Source organism: Bactrocera tryoni, chromosome 3 (genome assembly GCF_016617805.1).
Source record: "Bactrocera tryoni isolate S06 chromosome 3, CSIRO_BtryS06_freeze2, whole genome shotgun sequence".
Taxonomy (NCBI): Eukaryota; Metazoa; Arthropoda; class Insecta; order Diptera; family Tephritidae; genus Bactrocera; species Bactrocera tryoni.
The window spans coordinates 70,764,119-70,782,030 of NC_052501.1; the positions used below are offsets into that span (position 1 = coordinate 70,764,119).

A 17,912-nucleotide genomic window follows, 5' to 3' on the forward strand; every position below is an offset into this window, starting at 1 on the left:
TTTAAAAAATTTTAAAATTAAAAAAAATATTATAAAAACTAAACCAACACAACACTAGATTTATAAAAAACCACAATGAGCTTTTTTTCATACAATAAATGTCCAGTTCGTTACTGGCATGGTGCATAGTTCAATAAAGTGCAAAAGAGGTTTGCGTCCTAGCTACATTTATTGCGCTTACGCAAGCGCTACTCTTATGCGCTCACTTTTTCGTACACACAGACGCGCTTGCGCTCTCTCTTTTTCTCTCTTTCACTCTCTCGCTATCGCTACGATCATTTGTAGTAAGCGCCGCCATATTGATATGTCGGTGGATGCTGCACGTTGTTGGGATAGTACAAATTGTGATGCGACGAGGAGCGCATTGGCGGGTGTGGGCGGTAAGCATTGGCGGCGGCGGCGGCTGATGAGGAGGAATTGGCATGCGCGGGCGCATAAGCCGCGCTATCGTCGCGTGCATTATTGTTGCCATAACGACGTGCGTAACGCTCTTCAATGTTGGATGGCGGCCAACGTTGGTAATGGCGTGTTGAATCCTCCGACGAGCGTCGACGATGGTAACGTTTCACGGCTGTAGTCGTTGTGGCTGTTGGCGCGCTCATACGCTGATGATAGCTACTGTCATCGCCGCTACCAGCGCTATGTGGCGCATTTGTGGCAGCCGTCGCGGCGTTTATGGCGGGTCTGTATTTACGTCGCGAACGTTCGTCTAGCGATGATGTGGGCGTGTAGGGTGCGGCGTCTATGCGCGCGGCCGGCGTGTCGATCACATCTTCACCGTGTGCGGCATGACGGCGTTGCATGTGCATAAAGTCGGCCGCGAAGTTGTCGTAGGCGCGCAAACCGATGACGCTACGTTTGCGCTGCTCTTGCTCATCTTCGAGACGCGCACGCCACTCTTGTGCGGTTACTTGTTGGCCGTAAAGGTCGGCGCTGGGCTGGAATTGTGATTGCGAGTTGGTATAGAGATTGTGGTAGGATGAACGACGCCAACCCTCTTCATAGCGACGGCGCGTGTGTTCATCTTCGAGCGCTTGACGGCGTTGTGAACGACTGGAGCTGGACTCGGAGGAGTCTTCGCCAGATGTGCCGATACCCAAATCTTTTTCGTCGCCGTAAGCTTTGTAGGGCGCGCCCAGAAAACCTTTGCCGGTGCTATAAGGCATGGGCAGACCTAAGGGTGTGTGCTGTTGTAAGTAGTATGAGTTCAATTTGTCCATACTAGAGAGCTTCATGGGACTTTCTACGTCGGTAATTTCATCATTCTCGTCACCCATATCTGTGCCAGACCAAGTCTGCCAAGAGCCGGGTCCGAAAAGTGACAACAGCACGGGTAGCAGGAAGAGTCCATGCATTGCACCGAAGAATATCACGAGGAATACCATCTTAAAGAAAACTAGGAAGATGTAGCTCTGCGCTAGCAATAGCGCTATAATGCCAAGTATGGTCGAGGTGGAGCCCTGCACGATTGGCAAGCCGAGTGAGTGTAGCGCTTCGCGTACGCGTGCCTTTGGACTGCGTTTCTTCGACGACATGTAAGTGTAGCAAATGTGTGCGGTAAAGTCCACCGAGAAGCCGATGCACATAATTAGATTGATCATAGAAATCGAATCGAGATTGACATCCCACAAAGCCATATAGCCAGCAACGCCCAACTCAATCGAAATGATTGAAAAGGCCACCCACAGCGAGCACAGTATGTTGGGTATAAAGATGAAAGATATGATCATCATAATGAGCGCACCAACGATCATTGACTGTATCGAAGTCGGACGCACAAGCTCAAATTGATCGAAGAACACGAAGTACGGATGGAATATTGAGGCGTTCAGCGGTGAATCTTTACAAATCTTGCGCAAATCACGCACCATTTCCTTCTCGTGATTTGTGTCGGTGATATTAACGGCTTGTATGAGAAAACGTGAAGCGATAATGCGTGTCTCATCTTCGTTGAATTTGACATCGAGTGAAAATGGATTGCCGGGGAATAGCCAATGCTCCTTGACAGCGTCAATAAACGATTGCTCGTCATCGATGGTCAAATTGAGATAGTCATTGTTGCGATCGACAAACGAACGGAACGAACGTATCCATGATTCGGTATATAGTGATGACGTGACATACGATGTGTTCTCAAGTGTACGAGTAAGCTCCTCGATTTGATCTTGCACAATGGGATCGGAATAGTTCAGATCGCCAGTGATGATCACCTGTATAGTGTATAAGTTAAAGTATTAATGGGTTGGAAACACTTGAGGTACTTGAGCTTTGAACATACCTGCATGCGATATGGAAACTCGCGATAATACTCATCCTCACGATCGAAAAACTCCACTGAGTAGGAATCAGCTTTTGATAGCTTACGACGCTCCAAGCCCTCTTTAATCTGTGTGAGTCCATAACAAGCGCCCGCTAAATAGGTTGCAAATATCAGTATGATTAGCATTTTGCACCATTTATTGTTAATCACAGCGGCCAGATGATCTTTGAAGAATGCCATAAACATGTGATCTTTGTTGTCGATTGGATTGTCGGGATCGTCGCGATTGATGCCGCCCGCCATGATGGCTTTGTACAAGAAGTTGCGTTTTTCTGTGAAAAATAAAAATTTTAATTAAAATTTAATTTAATTTAAATGTTGACGAAAAATAAATATATACATATATATATGTATATTGTGTATGTTATGAAGATATCTTCAAAAAATATAGTCCGATCTTTACGACCATTGTAAAAGAAAAATATGACTATAAGAATACTAGAAGTAGGCAAAATCCATAGTTATCGTATAACGTTGCCTACATTTAGGGGGATCTTTCTTAAAAAATTTATAAATTTAATTGCTGGATAAGCTGATCTATTAGTAAAGCATATTAGAGAAGTTCGTTTTAAATATATATATATATATATATTCAATCACTAGTATCGTAAAGCCCATATACGTGATGCTTATTTCAAAACTTCGTTATGAAAATATTATTTAAAACGTAGCCTACATTTAGGGTAATACTGAGTTGAACTCAAATTTTTTAAAAAATTGGTTGAAAATGTATTCTTAGTTAAAAATAGTTCAAAAATATTTATGAAAATTTAATTTAAAAGACCTTAAAGTCCACACAAACCGGGAACATTGTATTGCACAGCTTCGTTTCCATGGCCGCCATAATCGCTATCTGACTTCAATGTGCGCTTTATGATCGATTACTGCAATTTTCTTAACCGTAATTATTTATCGTATATTACTTTTGTCTTTCCAGTACAAAGCATGTCTAACATTGACCTAGAAAAAACGCCTATGCCGCAGCGAGTGCGCAGAATTCAGTATTGCTCGGCACTGTCTACTGCAACAACGCTTACGAACTGTCGATGATTGCTGCTCTAATAATGTTATTAGTTACTTGCTTTTGTTGCATTTTCAAGTGTACAGGTGCATTACGCACAAGTATTCCCCCTTTTCTTGCAATAGTGTCTGATCGAGCTGCCTTTATTAGCCGACATCTTCGACTATCAAGTTCACTAGGCTTTGGTCTAAATAAAACAACAAATCAGTTTATTATGTTGGGGTTAATAGAGTTGGAAGCCATTTACCATGACGGAGAGTGAATTCAATGTAGTAAGCAGAGGACTGTTTGGCTGGAGCTCGCCATTACAAATTGGATCAAATAATGAGCTGAGCTCACCTGCTGCCTGTGCTCGTTTGCTGGGAAAGTACGAGTGATTTGAAAGGAATGTTTGCCTTTGTGAGATCAAATTTAAAAGATAAATAAATATTTCCCACCACAAATCTTGTATCGGAAAAGGAAAATCAGATCTCATCCAGATTTTATTGGTGTAAATAAGAGTGGAATGAAGAGATTTTTATAAAATATTTGAGAATTTCATATACTCGCTGAGTATTGATGGTCAAAAACTGAAAAAAAATTTAGAGAACTTTTTTGGAGATAAGAAATAACTTGAGAGACTCAATAATAACTCGTTGTACTATGTTAGGTTATAATTCATAACTGATTGCTCACTGGTAGTTTTATATAATTTTTCAAAGAAATTCAAAATCTTATAAGAGGAAGCTTTTTTCATTTTTTATTGATACGGGTTTTCGGTAACACAACGGAACGCCGTTCAAAGCTGTCCAAGTAGTTCCATTTTAAGATCGACCTCATAACCTAACCTAACCTACATTAGTATATCGGTTGCCAGTTGTATAAGCGTTTTTGAAGGAGATAAACTAATCACTTTTACTTTCTTCTCATGTTTCATCATTATCAGATTAAGACTAAAACACTTCGGAGCTTTTACCTTAAGACATCCCGTTGAGCCGGTGGGGATAGGTACAAAGGTTAGGTTAGGTTAGTTTGGTAGTCAAATGATCCACGCATAGACCAGTTTTGGTCCTTTGCGATACCAGATGGAGTTCAAATACTAGGTCCATCAGGAGGACACATCTTTTAGTATGCCTACGCTTGACGAGAATTTCAACACACTCTGTGGACTCACTATCGATACCTCTTCCAGTGTATCTTATTGTGAGGACCCCAGATGCTTACAGCGTAGTATTGCCAATGCGGGTCAAGTGTACGGGCACTTGTTCAATCGGGTTTTGATGATGGATTACCGGCCGAGATATTCAAATACGGCAGAGCATGCATCAGATTCTTTATAGAAAATGGTCGGACGAAAGCATGCCCGACGATTGGTATTTAAAAGTGCTCTGCCCAATCTACAAAAAGGAAGACCTCACAATTTGCGCCAACTACCGTGGGATAAGCCTCCTCAACATCGAATAAAAGGTTCTATCGAGCGTATTGTGCGAAAGATTAAAGCCCACTTTCAATAAACTGGTTGGATCTTATCAGTGTGGCTTTCGACCTGGAAAATCAACAACTGATCAGCTCATCATTCGCCAAATCTTGGAAAATACCCATGAAAAGAGGATCGACAAACACCACCTCTTCGTCGATTTCAAAGCTGCTTTTGACAGCACGAAAAGTAGCTGCCTTTACACCACGATATCTGAATTTTGGTATCCCCGTAAAGTTAATACGGCTGTCTAAACTGACATTGAGAAATATCAAAAGCTCCGTCAGGATCGGGAAGGATCTCTCCGAACCGTTCGATACGAAATGAGGTTTCAGAGAAGGAGACTCTACAAACTTGTATTGGAGAAAACAATTCGAGCTGCAGAACTTAATCGAGCAGGTACAATCTTTTATAAGAGTGTACAGCTGCTGGCGTACGCCGATGATATTGATATCATTGGCCTCAACAACCGCCCCATTAGTTCTGCTTTCTCCACACTGGATAAGAAAGCGAAGCAAATGGGTCTGGTTGTGAACGAGAACAAGACGAAATATCTCCTGTCATTGAACAAACAGTCGTCCCAATCGCGACTTGGCTCCCACGTCACTATTGACAGGCATAATTTCGAAGTCGTAGATAATTTCGTCTATCTTGGAACCAGTATTAACACCAACAACAATGTCAGCCTCGAAATCCAAAGAAGAATAACTCTTGCTACTTCGGACTGAGAAGAAGAAAGTTTTCGAGAGCAATGTTCTGCGGAAGATTTATGGTCATTTGCGCGTTGGCAACGGCGAGAACCGCATTCGATGGAACAATGAGCTGTATAAGATACATATACGATGACATTGACATAGTTCAGCCAATCAAGAGACAGCGGTTATGCTGGCTAGGTCATGTCGTCCGAATGGATGAAAAACGTCCAGGTCTGAGTGTATTCGATGCAGTACCCGCCGGGGGATGTAAAGGAAGAAAAAGACCTACACTCCGTTGGAAAGGCTAAGTATACTTGGAATCTCCAGTTGGCGCAACAGCGAATATTCAAAATTAACTCTACTTGCTTATGCGCGCCTATTATATTTATGCTAGTTGCTTGTTCGATTCACCATTTCAAAGTTTCTTTTTATACAAAAGTCAACAGAAGCTAAAATCATTCCATCAAATGTCAGCCGATTGCCACTTGTTCGGTTGTTATGTGTGATAATTAGGGGCTGCGCGGCAAAGACAGACAACACAAACACGCTTATAAAAGACAGCAGAAAATTGGAAGTCACAGCGCACAAAAAAGAAAACGCCAAAGCCACAAAAGACTCAGAGGCAAAGTCCAAGAAACAAAAGAGTTAAACGGCAAAGCATAGACTTTGAATGCAGTTAGCGTACGCCATACGCCGTCCGCCGTCTGATGTCAGCCAACAACGGCACGCAAAGTCACAAAGAAAAACAACGTGTGAATGCAGGTTAAGTAAATGAAAGAAAGACACTCTAAAAGAGTTGGTAAAATAAATAACTAAAAAGAAGCAAAGTGAAGCAATAAAGAGCACGTAGAGTAAAGGAAAATAAAAGTGATGTTTGCCGACGCAATGACAGTCGGCCGAAGCGACAATTTAATGAAGCATGAAAATGGCGAAAACATGGCTCGCAAACACAACTGTTGCCGGCGCTGCGGTAATGAACGGAAATAAATATTTGTTGTAGTTGTAAAATATACAACAACAAATATTTTCATATGTTACCTATGCCGACATGCCGTTACATAGAAACATACATACAAACTCACGTAATATGATTTGTGAAAGTTGTGGGCCAAAGCCGGCGAATTGTAGGTAAGGCTTGCATGTCGCAGCCAATTGGCAACAACAAGAAAGCAATTTATAGCAGTAGGAACAATAGTAACTAACAAAGCATGCAGAGTTTTGATAATTCACAGCAAAAAATGGACTCACCTTTTATGGCCACGGACATTGCCTGCACTTTACAGCCGAAGATCGCGTGCAAGTTGTGTCGTTCCCTGTAACCCGATATCGCCATGCAGGCCGCGAAGAAAGTGATGTGCCAAACGAAAGTGAAGACAACAGCGAATACCGAATAGGTGCAGAAAATCTGCACCGAACGGAACGGACTAATGATGCCAATCCAAAATGAGAATAGATCGGTGAGCGATGTAATTGTTATGGAGACGGCGGCTTCAGACATCATGTGGCCCATGCGTTCGGCTACGGGCATTTTGGCGGGTGTGCGTCGCCAGCCGGCCAACATCACGAATGTGTCGTCAATGCCGATGCCTGGTAGAGTGTGGGGTGAGCAAAAAAAAAATTGAATATTTGTTAGTACATACATATATGCATACGCATGTAAATTTCCATGTGTGTTTGGTCAGAAATTTTACGCGTGTACTCACCTATCATTAAGAAGGGCGCTGCCAAATTGATACCGATAAATTCAATGCCACAGTACATGGCCAGACCGAAGGCCGCACAAGTAGCCATGATAGCCGATATGTTGCCCATCAAACCAAGCCATGGTTTGGAGCGTACGGCGTCGCCCATCATGCACGTGATGACGCTGTAATACACATAAATAGTAACGCAATGAAAATTAAATCAGAAATTTTAAAATTGGAAAAATTTGTAATATGTTTAGAAAACGATTACCATGAAAATTGTACTGCTAAAATTGTAAGCTTGGCTGGGAATGGTTATATTAAAAACTATTCACATTGATAATAGTCTACGTGTGAGTGAAAAAAATTAAAATAGATAGTGAGAACAGTATATAAGAAACTGTATATAAGAAACTGTTCTCACTTACCCAACTTTTCATTTTAAGTTTGAAATAAGTTGTAATATGCTTATAACGCGGTTAACATCAAAATCATGCATCAAAACTTGTAAGATGAGCTGGGTACAGTTTTATTAACATTTATCCACACTGATAAACTTGTGTATATGTTATTTTTTGAAACAAAATAGAAATGTGTAACGATAACAGTTAATAATAAAGTGTTCTCACCACCTAAAACTCAAAATTTCTTCTTTGAAAGGAGTTTTACTTTGCTTGCAAATCGTTTAAAACTAAAATATTGCTGCTAAACTAGTAAACTAAGCTGGGAACAGTAATATTAGTACCTATTTGCATTGATTAAAGTCTGCCTACGACATGTGATTGTATAAAAGTGAAATGGGCACTGAGAACAGTTCATAATAAACAGTTCCCACTCAACAAAACTTCTTATCGCATACAGCTAACAAAGAAAACTACAAAAGCTTAAAACTTTAACTTAAACTTACCTAAATAGCGCCATTAATGCAAATGTCGAGCTAAAATATGGCACTACAGCACGCGTATTCTTCTCCAACTCATGATCCAAAGTGCGCGAGGCGAAATATGAGACTGATATATGTTTGAAGGCACCTGAATTTTCAGCTTTGCCTACGACTTTCAGGAAAGTCTCTTCCCATTCGGCACCTCTGCGTGAGGAGAAATAAAAAATATAAACATATAGATATAATTTTGTATATAAATTTAGATAACCCACTTTGCGTCTTGCCGTTTAGTGTCCGCAGTCACAAAATAAACTAACTGTATCGCCGGCACACTAATAATTATATTATCCTCCGTCAATTTTGTGCCGCCAAAGAAGACGGGAAACGCGTGCGCATCCCACGTGACCGGATTAAACATAATTGGAAAAGTGAGATTCAGTTCGCCGGACTCAATCTAAAGAAGGAGAGGGTATGTGTTGTAATTTTAGTTTAAGTAAATTTTTTTGAAAATTTAAATCATTTATCTAGGCTTGAAAGTCACTTACATCGTCCATTATGAAATCTAAATTCAATATATCATTCTGAAAGCATTCATTCTCCCAGCGTGCACAAGCATCCTTGTACGTGAATATTTCACCTTCATATTCGACCGTTGCATTCTGTATGAGATCATCCAGATGTCGTAATTCTTGGAAGGTCTCACGGCGCAACATATTGTCGTTGCCGTCTTTGGGTATAACAATGACACGTCCGAAACGACCTGAATGTGAAAAAAATATTGAAAATGTTGAAACCTAGTTTAAAGGAAAGCTCTGAAAAATTATAAGATAAAAAGATATGCAGAAAGTCGAAATTCATAATGAATATCCTTCCAGTCTGTATTTCGAGGCTTTATATTTTATAGAAACACTTATATTATATTCGTTTCGTTCTTTTTAAATCTCTTTTTGCTTTGGAGTTCATATTGCTATTGGCGCTTTAGTTATAAAATTTGTTAAAAACTTTTTGGTGGGAACAGTTTTATTAAAAGTGTTCTCACTAAAAAATTACATACCAGTATATTATAAGAATCTTTTCAACAATTCTAGATATTTACAGCGCAAAATGAAGCTCGTTTTTGTTAAGAACAGTCTTTTTAAAACTCTTCTCACCTGTAAGTTTAGGTATATTTAGCTTTGTAGTGACTTAATTACAAATTTTATAAGAAATATAGCTAATTTTCGGGTGTGAACAGTTTTATTAAAAGTGTTCTCACTAGAGAAATACATGTTAGCATATTAAAAACAAGTTTTTCAACAAGTCAAGTGATATTCTTATAAAAGTTAGTTTTTAAGTTTATACTTTAGTATTTTTTGGCGAAAAAACCAATTCGAAAGGTCACTTCGCAACGCCTTCAGCCCAAAATCAACCCAAACTATACACACAATCGCAGCTGTGGTTATTTTTATTAAGACCGTTTTGTAAACAAACCAAAAATTAAACAATTGTACGCTTCAAATCTAACGACTACAAATAAATTTAAATTGCAAACAATTCTATGCTGCGTTGAACGACCAAATTGAACTCTACACAATGGCACGAACACCAGTTGCGACGTGACAATAATTTCAAATTGCATTAACACATTGCTGCGCTGTGAACGTCAAAAGCAATTACATACTCGCAAATAACTTTTTTCGAGCGGGAATAGAGCGCAAGCTCTATAAAATTTGCGAGTGCGTGTCTAAGGTCTGGCAGTGAATGGGATTTGCTGTAAAAATATTTTCTCATTACATTTTGCTGTAGATTACTTTGATAAATTAGCGCACTAACATCTGATTACGATTTATTCAAGTTGAAGTATATTTCTTAAATATGGGGTAATTACTCTGCACCCACTGTTTTAGCCGCTTAATAAAATGTCCTTGAAGTAATTCATATATTGTATATAATGTAAAGACCGCTCTTCCATTTTTAGTTGCCTTGCGGCTTACGTGTCTAAAGACACTTCGATATTAAAATAAATATTTAAAAAATATATTAAAATTATTGTTTTGATTTGGTGTGTGAGTCGCTGGGCAATTCTATACTTGTCAATGAAGTAAGCTGTTTTAGTGACGCATTTGTATTGATTTTAATGCAAAAAAATTTCGGTTTATATTGTACCAAAATAACTTTGATAAAAATAAATTTTCGAACTGTCAAAAAAATTATTAAATTTTCTTTGGTCTCCCTTTTAGTGTCACGTGTCCTAAATGTATTCCCTGAAATTAAAAAAAAAATCGAATTTTGATTCGAACTTAAAGGAAATAAGTTTTTGAACTGTCACGAAATATATTAAAATTTCCTAAATCTCTGTTCTGGTTTCTGGGATTCTAAATAGATTTTAAGAAAGTGAAAAAATGGAATTTTGATTCGAATTTGAAGAAAAAAAGTTTTCGAACTTTCAAAAATATTTTTTGTAATTTCCTAAATCTCTGTTCTTGTTTCTGGGGTCCTAAATAGAAATATAGGAAGGTAAGAAAATCGAATTTTCATTCGAACTTGAAGACAATAAGTTTTCGAACTGTCAAAAAATAGATTTGAATTTCCTAAATCTCTGTTCTGGGGTTCTAAATGGTTTCTAGGAAAATAAAAAAATCGAATCCTGATTAGAACTTGAAGAAAAGAAATTTTCGAACTGTCAAAAAAATTTATAAAATTTTCCTAAGCTCTGTTTTTGTGTCAGTTATCCTAAAAGGATTCTACGACAGTAAAAAGGTGAAATTTTTATTTGTACTTGGAGAAAATAACTGTTATTTATTCAAAATTTTGGGGCCCTAAATGTATTCTATGACCACCAAGAAAATCTAATTTTTTTCGAACTGTCAAAAATATTGATTAAAATTTCCTAAATCTCTGTTCTTGTTTCACGGGCTCTAAATGAATTCTATGAAAGAAAATAAATCAAATTTTGTTTCGAACTTTAAGTAAATAAGTTTTCGAACTGTCAGAAAATTTTATCAAAATTTTCGAAATCTCTGTTCTTGTGGCTGAGGTCCGAAAGAGATTTTATGAAAGTAAAAAAAATCAAATTTTGATTCGAACTTTAAAAAAAAAATTTTCAAAATATTCTAAATCTCTGTTCTTGTTTCTGGGATCCTAAGTGGATTCTATGAAAATAAAGAAAATCGAATTTTGTTTCGAACTTGTACAAAATAAGTTTTCGAAAAAAAAAATTTATTAAAATTTTCTAAACCTCTGTTTTAGCGTCACGTTTTCTAAACGGATTCTATGAAAGTAAAAAATCGAGTTTTGATTCGAACTTGAAGAAAATAAGTTTTCGAAGTGTGAAAAAAATTTGCTAAAATATCTTAAGTCTCTGTTCTTGTTTCTAGGGTCTTAAGTGGATTCTAGAAAAGTAAAAAAAAGTCGAACTTTGGTTCGAACTTGAAGATAATAAGTTTTTAAACTGACAAAGAAATTTATTAAATCCCTATGTTAGTGTCACGTGTTCCAAACGGATTCAATGAAAGTAAAGAAAAAGTTTTGATTCGAATTTGAAGACAAGTTTTCGAACTGGATTCTATGAAAGTAAAAAAATACGAATTTTAATTTGAAATAAGTTTTTGAACTTTCAAAAAAAGTATACAAATTTTCTAAAGCTCTGTTCATATTTTTGTTGACAGTTTTGCCGGTTTTGTCGATAATCGTAGAAAACTGTCTAGATAAACTTGATTTTTGACCTCCTTTGATGTGGTTTTTTCGGCTTCGGCTCACCTTTACCAAGATATTCGGCCGATTGACCAACTATCTCTGGGTCGTAAGCATAAATCTAAAACTCATCGCTCGTAATAATAAGTTTCATGACATCCTGGTAGTCGGAAAGCATTGTTTCATAGAAGCGACGTTGAGTGATCAGTTTCAATTGTTACTATATTTATAGTTCTGTGAGCTCTCATTACCACCGCTTCCCACGCCAAATAACAAAAGACCATTCACTAAAGAATAGCATTAATTCTACATTTATGATATTTTTATTGCTGAAGAAAGCCTGCTTTATAGCATAATTTTCGCACATATTGATGATCAAGCTTCTCTTTTTTTCTTCTTTGTATGCGCAGTAAAAGCGCTTTCAATCAGCAGTCGACACCCATTCATTTCACACCAATGAAAGTGGCAAAGTGGCACGATAACACCGTTGTGCGATGAATCAAGAAATTTAGAGGAAAATGCGATATTGCTCACATGCCAGTTAAAGCAGTTAAAGCCGATTGCAAGACGAGTTCACCAAATAAATTTCACTTTAGAATTAAATACTATGTCTACACTTCAATTATTATATTAAATAATGTGCAACATCTAGCATCTGGTGTAGAATGTGTGGCAATGTGAGGAAAACTAAGCCTAACGGTATTAACATAATATATAGTAAGAGTGTGTGATTATTATAACTATATTGAAAGCGCGAGGCATGAATCATTTCCATGCCATAAATCATTTATGAATTGAAGAAGAATTTGAAAATTGCCGAAGCTTAAATTTTCATTATTTTTTTATACCCAGGCGCAATTTTTAAGCAGCAGTTAAGAAGATCAAAATGTATTAGTAGTAGGGTATACTCAAATGATCTCAAAATCTGTCTCTCTATCCGACTACCAAACTCAGTCAGCAGCTTCAAAGCATATGTAAAGAAGATTTCTGGATTTTTGTTTAATAACTATGGGAGAATATCGGCGAAGCTTCCATATACACACACAGCCAGGCGGTTGTTGAACTTGTCGACATCGCAGATTAACTCCAACGTAATCAAAAATTGCAGGCATGCTTTTATCCCTCACTGCTCAACCTCATTAATAATAAGCTAGTAGTTAATTACGTCTAAATATCTTGGAACCAGTATTGATAGCAACACAGTCAGCCCCGAAATTCCACGCAGAATAACTATTGCTAACAGGTGCTACCTCGGACTGAGTGGCCAATTGAGAAGTAATCGTCCGAATGAAAACACTTCAGTTCTTAGAGTATTCGATGCAGTATCCGTCGGTGGAAGCAGAGAAAGATGAAGACTTCAACTCCCTTGGAAAGGCTAGGTGGAGAAGCACCTGCGTTCGCTGAAGCACCTGACTGCTGCTACCCGGCAAGCAGTGTTCCATTGCTTAAGAGCTGCCTTAGCTGAGATAACACAAAACAATCTACGTAATGCACTACGGCGCACGGAGCAATAGCCGGTCACTTGGTAAATAAAAAATTATACAAATTATTTCCATGTCACACTGACAATCACAGTGGCATTTCTGTTTTGTGTTTTTGCTCACTTGAATGACGTGCGAATGTTGCAAACTTTTGGCGTTTGTGTCTACAATGGCTGCACTCGCTACTATTGTCGCCTTAACTTGCATCATTTAACCGATTGTTAAAGCGAATTTAGTTGATTTACGCTCAATTGCTTGTAATCTGGGCATAGAATATTGCAACGTACTGACGTATCACAAGACTGCGTCGCTTCAGTGCAGCAAATCTTTCTAGTCGCCGTTGCGGCATTAGTCACCGGTGGTGTGCGCGCGTACACCACATCTCAAGCGCAAATAAAAAATGACATGACATATTTATTATAATTGCAACAAGTTGCTATTGCAACACCTCTAACAAAAAACAGAAAAAAAATTATACAAAAAGAAACAAAAACAGAAACAGAAACAGAAAAAGAAAACAGATATTTTCTTTAATTTGCATATTTTTACAAACAGAAAAACCGTTTGGCATTCCAATTGGCGCGATGTTGGTCAACGCGCTGACCGCTTGACGTTGTCAGGAAGTTGTTGCACGCAAGCAAGGCTTACTATTAAATTTTCGTTATCTTTTTGTATCTTTGTTGGTTTTTTGAATAATTATTAGGCGATTGCTTGTATGATCGCTGGCAGTTGTGTTTTTGTTGATTACACTTGTTATTATCGCGTTTATATATGTATTGTGTGTATATTAGGGTGGGTCAAAAAAACAGATGGCTCGCCAAGCTTTTCAATACTTACAGCAAACGACGCATAACACTCAAATAGTGTTCTTTGTGAACAGTCCAGCCGGTCGAAAGAAATTCGGAGTACATCACAACTCAATAATCGAACAAAACTTTCACCATAACCTCAATTTTTCTTCTGGCTTGACGTGTTTTTTTTTGGCTTCAGCTCACCTTTGTCACTATATTCGACCGTTTGATCGTCTGTCCGAGTCGTAAGCATAGATCCAAAACTCATTGGCAGTAATAATACTTTTCATGACATCCTGGTAGTCCGAAAGCATTGCTTCGCAGACGTTAACACGACGCTGTTTTTCGAAAAAATTGATTGATTTTGGAAAAAAATCGTGGTTTCACTTTTTCTATTCCCAAATCATGTTTCAAAATGGTTTTAACTGATCCTTCCCATATTCCAATGATGCCAGCAAGAACTCTGACTGTTAATCGTCAATTGCCAAGCAGCAATTCTGTTATTTTATTGACATGTTGATCATCAGTTGATGCTGATAGGCGTCCTGGTTCGTCAGCAACGCGTTCACGACACTCTTTGAATGATGTGTACCAAACAAAAACACTTGATCGAGATAAGCAATCATTACCCAAGGCCTTTTTCGTTATTTGAAACGTTTTGGCACCAAAAATACGCTTCTGCCCACACAATATAAAAGAACTTCATTGTTGATTAATTTCACTCATCGTAAAGATCTTCGAATGCACTTTATGTCCATCAGAAAGACAGGCGACACTAATAATTATTTAGATATGACATTTGGTGCATATCAACCTAGAGAAGAAATATTTCGAAGAAAGAGTTTTTACGCGAAATTGAAATTGCAAAGTCTTACTACTTTTTGCCCACAGTTGGAAGCGAGCTAACAATTTTTCTATCTCATGAAGAAAATAATAAAAAACCGTTAAGCGGTGGACTGGAGCGCGTTTCTTAGAGATGTTTAGCAAGCGAAAATAAAACATTCGCATCTTTTCGACCCACCCTAATCTATATATATATATATATTTGTATATATACTATGCACCTGCTTTTCTACAAAAAGCTGTCAAATGTTTAGATAGACAAATTGCACTGTGGAAGTGGCGTCTTTTCGCAATCAGCAAATTTTTCAATACATACCAAACATATGCATTACTGCATATATGTATATTTACTTCTTATACATATGTTGATACAATTGCAATAATGGAAGTCGCAGCAGTTGTTGCAATTATATATCTACTTCAAGCAAATAAATCTGCAATTCATCGACAAATCACTTAACTTAATTCTTATATGAGCGTTGTGAAAAATATATAAAATTTTGAGTGTGAACTGGCGAAAAAACTTTATTCTAAAACTTGAAGCAAGGTCAGCTTGCAGTTCTTCGAACAGATTATTGCACATAGCAGTGGCACGAGTACGACTTGCCAACTTAATCGCTTAATTTTTAGGTATTTGGCGAGAAATAATATTTATATGAAAAGTTAGCTTGGCTTTAATCCATTTTGGCATTTCGATGTCCTATAAATGGCTGTATTAAGTTTGCCCAGATGCTGCTAATACGCAGAAAGAAGCGTCAGAGATCATATGAAATGAACATAAGTATATAGTATAGTAAATACAAATGAACAGCGTGAGGAACCGAGTTGACTTAGCCGTCTTTTTCTTGATATAAACGCCAACCAGTCCCTCAGTTTTTGTGATATCGATCTGAAATTTTGTGCTGTTCTTATTAAACTAGATATTAAGACAGCATTTGGCATGGATTATTACCCTAAGTAATGCTAAAGTAAAGTAAAAAGGGTAAATGAAAGCAACTACTACAATTGGCCACTGCCAAGCTCAAAACTAACAATTCGCCTGGCCCGGACAGAAACCCAGCAGAAAAAAATCGGCGCAGAACAACTCGCAGTACTCTTAAACGTGTATAACGCCTGCCTCGAAGCTGGAATATTTCCTCAAGTTTAGAAGAAACAACGACTTGTTCTAATCAGCAAGGGAAAAGGGGATCCCAGCTTGCCATCAGCATACCGCTCACTATGGAAGCTCGACACAGCGGGAAAGCTCTATGAAAGACTACTTAAACCTAAATTGGAAGCGGCCAACATTGAAGCTGACGAGCTTTCCCCCAGGCAGCACTGTTTTGGAACCGGAAGGTCAACTTTAGGCGCCAACCCACCCTAAATACAAGCGAAGTTGGCGAATTTAGAGCCTCGAAACGACTTCAATAGCGCGAGATGGCCGGACATGATCGACGCTTTAGAAAAAAAGTTTAGAATTCTCGTTTATCTCAATGCTGTGATCCGGCGCTATCTTAGTAACAGCACGTCAGGAGCTGCATAAGGGTTCGCGGATAACATAGCACAAAAAGCTATGAATTACCTAGGCCTATGTTACGCAATTGACCGAATAAAGAAAGACAAAGCTTTCTTTCACTTGTCAGTAGAATTTGCTGGAAGTGTTATAAATTTTCTATCGCTTTTTGATTATATCAATTTTTTGAACGGTTCGCTGCTCACCCAGTTGAGGCAAAGGTTCGTAGAATCCCGAATAAGCGATTTTTCCCTGCTTTTGGTTTCCTTTAAAACAAGTTGCTCTAATGTATTTACATATTTATACCAAAGTTAATAACTTTCTAAAATCAAAGCGAAGTAATTCTGAGGAAAACTACGCTCCGTTTTTAAACACAAACAACAAAATTAGCTTATTTTGTCTGCTAGTTTGTAATTTTATTTCTAATTTATTCTTAGTTGCCCAAAATTAAGCTTTTTTGTCATGATTTATATTATATAGTAGATAATATATTATAGCATATAATATAAATAATAATGTAGCATTCCAGAATGTCGGAGGCATAAGTTGAAAAAGTGTATTTTAGCAGAGGAACTTTATCCCTCCCATATGGTCTAGTGGCTAGGATATCTGGCTTTCACCCAGAAGGCCCGGGTTCGATTCCCGGTATGGGAAATGTTTTTGCTCTCATTTGTTGAAAGACAAGTTTCATAAAAACCTATATTTATTTTAATTGGTTTATATATGTTTACTTTTAATTATATGTATATAAATAAATATTGTTGATCTAATTTTAATTTAACTGATTTTTAGTAATATTAATTAAATTAAATTTTTAATTTTTAGTTTTTTATTCCGATCTTATATTTTAAAATGAATTTAATTTACTTTATTTGATTTTATTGTAATTTATTAAATAAAACATATACTTATCTAAATTAGTTTACATTTGTTTAGTTTTCATTATTTTTATTGGTTTAATATTAATTTAACTGATTTTTAGTAATTATAATTAAATTAAATTAAATTTAAAATTTAATATTTTTGTTTTATATTATTACTTTTTAAAATGTATTTAATTTACTTTATTTGATTTTATTGTAATTTTAGATATATTATTTTATATACTTAATATTTTTAATTTTTATTTAATTTAATTTATATATTTATTTAGCAATAATTTTTTTTATAAAATTTGATTAATTTTAATTAAAATATTGTTCGCATATGTTTTTAATTAATGTATTTCAAATTTAATTTAATTTAATTTAATTAATCTACTTTATTTTATTTTATTTTATTTTAATATATGATGTATTCTACTTAAGTCTATTTAATTTAATTTGGATTAATGAATTAATGTATTTATTTAATATTAATTATTTTATAATATTTGATTAATTTTATTTTGAGCATATACATATGTAATATACATATTAATTAACATGACTTTTTTTCATTTAATTAATTTTATTTTATTTTTACTAATGTTTTTATATTTAAAGTAACCCTTATAAATATAATTAATTTTAATTAGTAGTAATTATTATTACTTTTATACAATATTAAATTAAATTTTGCAATTGCATAAAAA

The 17,912-nt window shown here is 36.5% G+C and overlaps 1 protein-coding gene and 1 non-coding gene across 2 annotated transcripts in view; one reads left to right on the top strand and one right to left on the bottom strand.

Moving 5' to 3' along the window:
* Positions 1-65: 65 nt before the first annotated feature.
* The window catches only part of LOC120771660 (patched domain-containing protein 3), an 18,816-nt gene continuing 969 nt past the window's right edge, over positions 66-17,912 (bottom strand). Inside the window, exons 3-9 of the mRNA XM_040099775.1 lie at positions 8,606-8,820; positions 8,333-8,514; positions 8,085-8,264; positions 7,196-7,359; positions 6,741-7,079; positions 2,279-2,592; positions 66-2,210 (exon numbers count right to left, since the gene is read on the bottom strand). Of these exons, the coding sequence (XP_039955709.1) occupies positions 276-2,210; positions 2,279-2,592; positions 6,741-7,079; positions 7,196-7,359; positions 8,085-8,264; positions 8,333-8,514; positions 8,606-8,820 (3,329 nt within the window). The 3' untranslated portion in view covers positions 66-275. The remainder of the gene's footprint in view (positions 2,211-2,278; positions 2,593-6,740; positions 7,080-7,195; positions 7,360-8,084; positions 8,265-8,332; positions 8,515-8,605; positions 8,821-17,912) is intronic.
* Positions 16,922-16,993, top strand: Trnae-uuc. The gene has a single exon. It is a non-coding gene; the product is annotated as a tRNA-Glu (tRNA).